This window comes from Sinohyriopsis cumingii, unplaced genomic scaffold (assembly GCF_028554795.1).
Source record: "Sinohyriopsis cumingii isolate HCF-2022 unplaced genomic scaffold, ASM2855479v2 utg003141l, whole genome shotgun sequence".
In the NCBI taxonomy this organism is placed as follows: Eukaryota; Metazoa; Mollusca; class Bivalvia; order Unionida; family Unionidae; genus Sinohyriopsis; species Sinohyriopsis cumingii.
This window is the reverse complement of record NW_028316405.1, coordinates 56,028-66,873: the sequence shown is the minus strand read 5'-3', so window position 1 is coordinate 66,873 and position 10,846 is coordinate 56,028. Positions and strand designations below refer to the sequence as shown.

The 10,846-nt window shown below is 35.0% G+C and overlaps 1 protein-coding gene and 1 long non-coding RNA gene across 3 annotated transcripts in view; one reads left to right on the top strand and one right to left on the bottom strand.

Annotated features, from left to right (window-relative positions):
• The first annotated feature begins 290 nt into the window (after positions 1–290).
• LOC149769866 (uncharacterized) overlaps positions 291–10,846 on the top strand; it is a 21,013-nt gene continuing 10,457 nt past the window's right edge. Inside the window, exons 1-4 of the long non-coding RNA XR_016419034.1 lie at positions 291–559; positions 3,002–3,235; positions 4,821–5,079; positions 6,371–6,520. This is a non-coding gene — a long non-coding RNA (uncharacterized LOC149769866). The remainder of the gene's footprint in view (positions 560–3,001; positions 3,236–4,820; positions 5,080–6,370; positions 6,521–10,846) is intronic.
• Positions 3,308–10,846, bottom strand: part of LOC149769865 (uncharacterized) — a 27,363-nt gene continuing 19,824 nt past the window's right edge. The window contains exons 2-3 of one of the 2 annotated variants that reach the window (XM_089949712.1): positions 8,067–8,208; positions 4,463–4,705 (exon numbers count right to left, since the gene is read on the bottom strand). In XM_089949712.1, the coding sequence (XP_089805838.1) occupies positions 4,655–4,705; positions 8,067–8,192 (177 nt within the window). In that variant the 5' untranslated portion in view covers positions 8,193–8,208 and the 3' untranslated portion in view covers positions 4,463–4,654. Of the gene's footprint in view, positions 4,706–8,066; positions 8,209–10,846 lie in introns of both variants that reach the window. The other variant, XM_089949711.1, reaches the window with a different exon arrangement.

The following is a 10,846-nucleotide window of genomic DNA, read 5'->3' as shown; positions in this document are numbered from 1 at the left end:
AATTTCCCTACTTGCAATACACCGAATCCCAAATGGGTTATAGTCACCAAAAGTAATTATTATGCAAGAAACACGCTTTGGAACTATAATAAAGACATCCCACTATTGGTAAATCAACTTGCAAGAGCTCGGTAAAAGCTGGGTTGAGTTCTCGGTGAACTCGGCAAAATTAGGTTAAGTTCTCGTGACTCGCTAATGATCTTACGCCAGAAGGTAGGTCGCCCCGCCTACCGAACACGTGACTTGACAACCTCTTAACCTCCGGACAAACATTCTGTGAAAATGGCGGGCGTGATAACACTGAGAGATATACCAGACGACATTGGTGAGCAATATTTGCCATACGAAACAACATTGAGACAGAGACAGAAAGCGAGAGCATTTAGTAATGGCTCCTACGTTGATGATGTGAAGCTTTTTCGTATTGGGAATGAAGAAATTAAAGTAAAATGCAGAATATTTAGGTGTCAGCGCAAGAACGAAGAACCGCATAAAACTATCATGGCAAATATACTTCAAAGAAACGAGTGACTTAAGCTCTGTGCAGCTGTAAATGAAGGTAAGTATCAGAACCTTTTCGATTATATATTTTTATATGAAGACTGCTTTTAAACAGGAGTATCTTGTGTATTCTGGTTTTGGTGATAATGTTTCTGTATTATAGATCAGCTTATTCAGTGCTATACTTTCCCCCATACAGCCTATAAAGATGATGTTTCAGGTAACTGGCTGTTTGGAACATCAGAGTCTGGATACATGGACAGCTATCTTTTTCTGACATGGTTTAAAGACCTGTTAATTCCAAATTGTGGGAAAGATCGCCCAGTGTTACTGGTTATGGATAACCATGACAGCCATATCAACCTGGATGTAGTTAAACTGGCCAGAGAAAACCATATTGAGCTGATTGGACTTCCTCCACACAGTATACACATTTTGCAACCTTTAGATGTTGGAATCATGGGGCCTCTAAAGATGAAATTCAGTTCCATTGCTCTGATTCTTGGATTCATCAATCAGCATCAAACTATCAACAAAGCTAAGTTTCCAGTAATTTTGTTGTATGCAATTGATAATGTGTGCTCTCCAGCCAAAATTAAGGATAGTTTTAAGAAGTCTGGCCTTTATCCTCTGAATCCAGATGCAATTGACAAAATGCAAGTTATGCCATCACAGTTCATCTACAAAGTCAACTCTAGCCAGTTCCCATTGACATCATCCCAGACTGTCGCATTAAAATCTCCAGATCTGAATACTTCCACATGTATAGAAGCAAAACATTCAACATCTTTGATTACAACTTCATCATCTGCATCCAATTATTCTTGTGACAAGTGTGGATCTTACTTAGGTGGTAATCCATTAGTGAAGGAAGGCATTATTCCCGAAGCTTTGTCTGATATTTTCCCCCCAGTACCTGCAAAGCCCCAAACAGCAAAAAGAAGATGCATCACTGAGGCAAGAGTGATAACTAGTGATAAATTTTATCAGCATCTTCTTAACAAAACTGAAGAAGAAGAAAGAAGAAGAAAAGAGATTGAATGCATGAGAATACAAAGAGAGGAAAGTAAGAAACGGAGAGAAGTAGAGAAAGAATATAAAGTAAAATACAGTGGAAATGGAAGAAAATCATCAATCATTAAAAAAAAGACCGATGTATGTGAGATATGTAACGAGGCCGAACCACCTACTATTGATGATAAGTCAAATGTAAATTGGATTTGCTGTGACTTATGTGAGAAATGGTACCACCTGACCTGTGTTGGTTTAACAGATGAGGAAGATGTTGATGAAACTTGCTTTATTTGTACCTATTGCTCTACAAAATCAAATTAAATTGAAGGAAATGCACATTTAATACATGTTTTAATTGACAATTTAAATGTTCATTTTAATGTTCATTTGTTATTTTTTGTTAACTTGTTTGTAAACTACAGGAGGAAAGAGAGGGAGCCTTTGGAATGTAGAGTTTATAGGTATGTGCAACCTACAAATGTATACAACCCTCCCTCTCTCTCTCTCTCTCTCTCTCTCTCTCTCTCTCTATATATATATGAAGCTGTTTTAAGCTTTCCAATAACTGATACTGAAGATGTAATTCTTAAATGATGAAGAAAAGTTTAAGTTTTTAAGAAGTTATACGTACAAAGCAAATAATTACTGTAAGTTTAAGTGGTGTATACGATATCGACTTTAAGTTTCAAATAAGATAAGGTTTTGATACAAACCCTATTATGATGCTGGTCGTCATTGTGACGCATGCGCGATTCGGAATGTCGGTTTCCGTCAAAAGTACCGAGGTGCTGACTATCGGTTGCTTTGGTTGCTAATTGTACGTGAAGTAGAATTTTCCTATTGAAGAAAGTGAATTCTGCGGCATGAAATATGAATGTTTTCTTGTTATTATGCAGAAATAAATCATATCTCAATTTCTAATCGTCAATAACGGTACTGGCGGTATATGGTACTGTCACTGCGAAAGAATGGACTCGTTATTATGGTTACTTTACGATATTCTGTAAGGCATGACTGTAAGGTTTTCATTACATTTTTCTTTTGAAATGTTCGTAAAATAGGTTGAGATTAATTGGATGGAATTAAAAGTTTCAAATATTTCTGACTATTAAGAACGCGTTGAGAAACCTGGATAAAGTGGCGGTGACTGGTTCCTTGGCAGTATGCATGTATGTTGTGTACATGTACATTATTGTAAAGTCTGTACTGTACAGACCTGTATAGTATGTAGAGTTGCAGATTTGTTTAGCATTTGGCAAATAAATGTTTCAATTTCACTGATACATATATTAACATTTATTCTTACTATTGTTGAAGTGGTAAAATTACAAAAGGAGCATGAATTAGACTGCAATAGACAATGTATATATAGTTCTTTTTATGTATAAAATGACCTTCAAGTGTGTGCCCCGTATTTTATATGTGTACCTTTGATTTAATTTTGTCAGACTAGCAGATTCATTTTTTCTTATTGTGACGTTTTCAGAGTATCTGGTAAGCGTTCCCATGTTCTCGCACTATTAATGACCCTCAAAGACTGGATTATGGAAGGATTTAAAGACATACCTGCACAACCATCATGCACAAGTTTGCCTCAGCAATGGGACAAACCAAGAGGTGCAAAGATACAAGCTGAGCCAGTCTTGACTATGGTCATCGCCAAACCATGAAACATAAACAGGAAGTGGAAGCCACTTACTGCATTGTTTGAAGAAAATAGGTAATAAAACATGTTTTTACATTTGTTGTTTTTGGTGCATATAAAACTCATATAAGCAACAGAAATGATAAATTCTTGTATATGTTTTATATATTTATTTCCTAATAATTATACAAGGAGAAATCTTTCCTTCAGTCCTAAAACATGATTGTGTCAATGCATTTAAGCAATCATTTACAATGCTGAATATGCATTTTTGTGGTTATAGGAAGATACAACTGCAGAAAACAGACGTATCATTTCTACTAGATGTAAAGGGTTGTCCATTATCATATCTTGTGGCTACCCCTGATAATACAATACAGACAGAACAGGGCCCACATAATATAGGCAGTCCTCTGGGTTATCATATAAGTTCTTGTTCATTCTGCTTTATAGCCTTGTGTCAGTCTTGAATGAGTAATGGCATAAAACCTATCAAGAAACAGCAACAAAACCAAACCTGATTCACACATGCAAATAAAGTCCAGTCTATTGTCGATAATTTAAAACGTTTTAGCCCTTGAGATTGCTCGTTCCACATGGACATGGTGTGTGGCAATTTTCTTAGTTGTTGCTACATCTGCTGCTGACATCTGACCTCCACCTGGTGCAGATCGGGGTATTATGAGTTTATCCGAAGTTCTTCAATTTCATCTTGAATTAAAAATCCTTTATCTACCATCACTCCATCACATCTTTTCAGTTTTCCACAGTCCAGCAACTGTTGCAATAATGTTAGCAAACCCCACTGTGTAGTAATTTCTTTGTCTGAAATTGAGCCAGAAAACAACATAGATATAAAAATGAAAGAACCTCTTGGATCAATTCCAGCAAGGCTTTTAAGGGTTGTTGCTGACTTGTAGTCAGAATAACACTGACTCTGACTTCTCAGGGCACTAGGCCTTTCCACTTTGAGTTCAGTACCATCTAAAATTACAAAGGTTGTTGAAAAGTCCTCCTTTAATTTCACTGGCATTTGTTGTAACAACACTTCTCTGTCAGGCCAGATAGGAACTGATCCAAACCTGTAAAACTTGTAGTTGATCCATGCTTGGAAAATGGCACCAATATTCTGTTGTGATACATAGAACAAATTGGCTAAATGTTTGAAGTCAAAATTCAAGCGTAACTTAATTAGTGTCAGCAGCAGTTGATCTTCCAAAGGCATGTTCTGAATGCTGGTTATAGTCCTTGGGAAGCTGAGAGGTATTTCAAATTCATCTGGCACAAGGAATTTGAAAATGTTCATAAATTGTTCATAAATAAATCCGGTATAGTATTTAAAATTATGTTTCACATGGCTATCCCTCACTGTTGCTACTGTACAATTATTCAATGTTAGCTCCCTTAGACATGTTTTCTCTTGTTTTAGCTCCACTCTTGTACTTTCACACTTCAGTTCTTCATTAATAAGTACTTGCTGAGAAAGTTTCTCTGTCAAAGCTCTGTTCTCTGCAACCAAAGCAAGGAGATCCAATGTTGATACACCTGAAAGTAGAAAGTTTATCATTCAGAAATTCTTTAATGTATAAGAAAATTTGTACAACCTAAATTTTCAATTTGCTTAGTCATTTATGCCAGTTATTCAACTGTCCACTTTCAGATCCCGTTAATAAAAGCTGTAGAAGTTCCGGGACAGAAGCATACAGACTGTGGAGATCTGGACTTTCCCCACAAAAAAAAACACAAATATTAAGATACCTTCTTCTTTGTTGGAAAACACTGACAAGTGGTCTAATCTAGCTATGTTGCCAGAAGAAGCCATATCAATAGAAAGGAACACAAGGAACCAGAATGTTTTTGACCAGTGGTACAAAGAGAGAGAAAACAGAATAACTGCATCCAACTTTCGAAGATTTATGGTAAGAAAAGCATGTATGACAGATAAATTCTTGAATAATATTTTTAAGCCAAAGCTATTTAAATCAGCTGCCATAAGTTATGGTATTTCCAGTGAAAAGATGACAAAAGCGATGTACATGAAGAAGACAAAGAATCATGTACATGACAGTGGGTTCATTGTGAACCCATTATTTCCATTCTTGGTGCATCACCAGATGGAAAGATATGTAAAGGTCGGCAGTCGGGAGTTCTGGAAGTGAAGTGTCCATTTTCTGTATGGGACTGGACTATTGCTGATGCAATTTGGGGTTGGGGGGCATAAACATCTGCTATGAAGTGCCATTGACTTCTCTGGTCAAGTGGATAATATTCTTATGCTTTGTTTTAATATAGGTATCCAAAAATATGGACAAATTTGACCTCACTTGTGTATTTGATTTTTGTATGATTTTTTTTATATTATGTTGCTGATTGCGGCATTAAATTTGTACATAAAAACTGGCCCCTGCCCCCTTAAGGAAAACTGATAATTTTTTTTGGTGCAGTCAGCCACATCTATTATACTTTTCTGTTTCTTTGTGTATATTTAAATATTTTTTATGCATTAGCTTCATTATATTTCCTTCCTTTATCCATATATCATTTAGTGTTGTATGTAATTCTGTTTGGAGAGGGAGGTAACTGTGTTTTGTACCTCAATGTGAGAACTGTTTACATCATGACAAAGTAGCATATTTTGGACTTAATTTACTAAATAGGGGAACAAAATGGTGACCTTGCTCTTTCTGTAGTTGTCAAGGTTTGCACCCCTATTTTTATGAATATTATTCACATTTCAATACAGACACACAGAAACAATTGCATAACATGTCAACATGCATTCTTAAAAGTAATTTAACTCCGCAGAAGCAGATAGACTTCAAAGGAATTAAACATAAATATACTGTTGTGAATGTTGAATGTCACCAATGGAGCGGTCTTAGAAATATTGATGCATATGGCATATTGCTTGCTATATTTTGGTGAGAAGAATGAAAGTTTTAGCACACCAACACAGTTTCTACCTTCACGACCCCACTGTGTAGTTGACACAAGAGATTCATATCTCACACTTGGGTGATAATAGGAAATGTTTCAGTGTTACATATATATCTTGAAATTTCTAGTTTCAATTAGAAAAGGGTGAAAAGATTAAAATTGAGTGGCAGTTTCATTCATTTGACAATACACATACAGTTTCTCCTGAAATTCTTATGTTTTCACTGAATGTTAAAAGTACATCAATATCACTTGTTTCTTTTCTTTTTGCAGGTCTCAGTTTGCACGGTAAAAGATTAGGATTAATCGGTTAGTCATGCTGAAAGAAACAATAGCTTCAGTCTCATCCAGATACTCATTCTGATCTAAGTGCACAAGAGAGTGACTTTGACAGACAGATTTAGCTTCCGCAGTTGTTTTATGGTACGTGCTTATTAAAAGCCAAGCAAGTGAAAGGAATTTTACCTTGCACTTAATTTTCCACTGTAAATATTTGTTTTATACCTTATCTTATTATTTGCTATGATTTTGTAAACTCCAGAAATCATTAAAGTCAGTTGTAAGTGAATTGGTCTTTGAGAAGAAATTTCTGTTAAATTGTATTGAGTAATTGTATATGTGTAGTCAGTTTCAGTGGCTATGTATCAATAATTTATTTGATATATCACTTTGTAAGTTTAACAGGGAGCCTCTCATTAGTATATCAATATTCCAGCATGGTCTAATGTTAATTGATTAAACTTTGATCTCTTCAGATTAGCTAGACTTGTTGTGATTAAACAACAACCACCCCCAAATACACACACTGCGGCTATTAGCATCTCCAGAATGGTAATGAAAGTTTAGGAACTGCTTGTTTTATATTAGTCTAAAATTACTTCTAAGGCACATTATTTACTTAAATGTGTGATTTCTTTAAGTTTGCTAGAAGGGTTTATAGAAACTTTTCACTTCTGTCACTGACATCTAATATAGCATTTCTCTCATTCCGTCCTAAAAGTTTATAACTTCCAAATCTCTTCTTGACATTCATGAAACATTTCAAAGTAATATTGATTCTGTCCTAATGCTATGGTGGTAAAGAAAGACCAAAAGCATTGTAGGTTGCAAACAATTTGAGATCTTTCAAGAAATGCAGTTAGTCATAACTCACAATGTAAATAATGCAGTGGTTTTTGCCATATAGTAGTCACTTTCTAAAAGCGAAATATCATTTTTAGTTCTGCGCACAAGAAGTTTTCCTTTATACCATTTTACTAGATAATGTCTAAATAGGTGATATGTACACAACTTTTGACATAAACCATTTTCACCCAAATTCTTAAGGTGGCAGGGTCCAGTTTTGTAAATTGGCCCCTGGCAAATTTCTTAACTTAAAGCTATGGTGTGATTTTTTCATCTGTTATTGTTTATTATTTAAAGATATGGATATATTTGTGAACTAGGTTTTTAGGCTTGTGTTGCTCTTGAAATTGATGTCAGGCATGTACACCTTCCATAGTTACTCTGCAGTATGTTGATAGTGAAATACCAATAGTTGGCTAGGAAGAAGAGCTAGCCTCCCATAGCAGTAAACACATGAGTTTGGGGCAAGTAGAATATCTCAAAAACAGCTTGCATAACAACTATTTTCAATTGCATCAGCCTGTTTAGTACACTGTTTTGCAGAATTGTCATCTAGGAAACAGGCTTGTGTTTGCAGTGTGAGCATCACATGGTGTCAGAAATGACCTTTGGACATGAAAAATGCAGGTATAAATTTGGGGTTAGAGTGCATAAACTTCTTCTGCTATGAAGTGCCATAGACTTCTCTGGTCAAGTGGATAATATTCTTATGCTTTGTTTTAATATAGGTATCCAAAAATATGGAATATTTTGTCCTCACTTGTATATTTGATTTTGATTATGATTATTTTATACTATGTTGCTGATTGCTGCATTAAATTTGTAAATAAAAACTGGACCCTACCCCCTTTATACCTCCAGCTGGATTCTGTAGAGTTCTGTGCTTGGGAAGGAAAGTTCTGCCTTTTGCTGGGTAGCAGCCGCAGGGAAAAATTCTGCTCATACTTGTGTCAGCAGTCAAAATTTGCATGTTTCGGAGCCCGTAACTGCAGTTTGGTACAACACAGAAAAGTCAATGATGGCTTGATGAATAGAAAAATATCTCAAGAGTAAAACTAGCCATAGAGTTTGGTTGTGTGCCTTTAAAGACAGAAATAGCAGAATGAAATCAAAGGTCATGGGTGGAACCATGTATTTGGAAGTTATGTACCTTCTCTCTTATATGGTATGATATATAGTATGATAGAAAAGGTCCTGTGTCAGAACAGGTCATGTGGGTAATCTGAGGTATTTTTGTCACTCTGTATTTCCTTCAGATTATTGTTTCTTTTCCTTAACCTCAAGTTGAACACCTGTGTAACAATATTGTTACTTGTCATACCCCTCAACCCCCAGTTCATTGATGGATACTGAGTACTCCTATCCTAATTTTCTTTGTAATGAGCCCCTGTGTGGTAATCCCCACCTATGAAGTAGAGGTACAAATAATAGTACTACCACTCACCCTGCTTTACTATCAAAAGCTTTACGATTAATGAACTTAATTTGAAACTTTTTTAAATAGAGGCTAGATTTCTTGCCCATTACAATATTCATGGAAAGACGTTAACTGAGAATTCAGGCATGGAAACATTGGGTTATGTTAATGTGAATAAATATAAGACTGTTGGCACATCATTATAATTAAGGTCATTGGTATATTAGTACATTAGAGACTACAGGCACATCAACACCTTCAGCATGGAAATTATTTGGAATACTACTAAACTTTATCCAGAACTTTATTCATTGGGACTTGTGTTAGAAATTGTATGTTTCTTTGGGTATTACTTCACAATACTGTAAGTTGTTTTTACATTTTCACTTGGTACTAATAAATAAATAAATAATTTGTTGAATTTACAAAACTTGTTGGTTTTTGCCCTTTTCTATTACTTATTTTAAGACCATAGAGTCTCTATAATGGGATATAAGTTTCATTTAGTAATTTTAGTATACAGTACAATATACAATAGAGGTGTACAGTATTGGTGGTTTACCACAGTATTTTGTTAGTACGTATCATGGTACTTTTTCACTGCATCATTACTTCAGTAGTTTTTATCACTTAGAAATTATGTGGAAATTCCTGAGTAATCAATTTAGTGGTATTAACAGCATTTACTTTATGATATGCCAAGAATTATTTGATTTTCTGAGGGAAATAATCTTGATAATTCAATGGAGTGAAATAATATAACATCATGATCTGGAATTATAAAGTCATTCTTAGATGCTTGATGCAGTAATTATGGCTGTATTCAGAAACAACAAGGTGTTTTTTTTTTTTTTTTTTTGTATGTGCTATTTTACTTTGTATGGGAAAGAGAATTTGTACTCTTTATATTTTCTGCATATAGATTTACAAAACCCAACAGAATATAAATAGTAAACTGCTGACATAGCATGGGATCCAGGAAGAAATCTGCTACACTGATGTGTTGTGTATATTCCTAGTCAATGAGTCTAAGCATAAAATAAGAAAATTTGCTTTGCTATGAGTGGGTAAAAAAATTAAGTTTTCACTCATTTCTTGGCCACTCTTAATAAAGGATCAGTTTTTCATCCACTTGATGAAATATATTATTCATTTCAAGCAAATAACATGTTTTCATTTTACATGACAAATAATTTTAATAAATATTTTTTTCTAAACTATTTTATTTTGTCACAAGGTAATTTTGAATATAATTATACTGTTTCTGTAGCCTAAATAGTTAAATTGCCTGCCTCAGATGCAGGAGGTTGCAGCTTTGAACCCGGGCCAGGTCATGCAAAGATATAAAATGGTACTAGCAGTTGCCTCACTTGGCAATCTGCATTAAGATGTTAAAGTTTGGGACTGGTTGGGCTGGCATCAGGATACTGTGACTGTGTGGGACATGATGCTGCATGTTTGCGGCATGATGCCCAAGAGCTACACATCACTATAAACTGCCACACCGCAGACATCATAGTGATACGACTAAAATTGCTAAAGTTGCTGTATGTTCAAAATAAAAAAATGCAAACTCCTTTTGAATATTACAAATATAATTATATTTACCATCCTTTAATCACATTTGACACATGTCACATATGCCAACTTTGTAGTCAATGGGATGTTGTGAAAGATATTCAGGGCCTGGGCCAAATCCACTTTTGGAAAAATGTCAATTTTTATACTTACTTGCTAGCATATGTTAATATTTTAAGCACAAGTATTCCTTTGTAAGACTGAATTGTCCAAAGCATGCTTGCGGAATAGACTAAACTACAATTATTGTAGCCAGGGCTATGAATTCCTAGGCCAAGATTAAAAATATCTGATTGCATATTTTGGGCCATCTTTATGACGTAGTGGGTCAGTATGTGAAATTGGGCTTTCTTTATGTTTAATCAAGGCTTGTTGTTTGAAAGTTTGGCTTATAGATGAAGCTTTACTATGTGTTGACAGTCATCTAGTATTAATAGATATGGCCTCCTGAGTGGTAACCAGGTAAACCAATGAGATACAAGATCACTTCATATTACCACTGAGTCATTGACTGCATTGTCTTCTTGTAAGATATAAAGTGGGACCAGTTGGTTATGGACAGAACAAGTAGTATTTTCAGGTTACTGGTCCAGTGAGCTTACAAGATTTTTTGGTGAGTTTCACACACC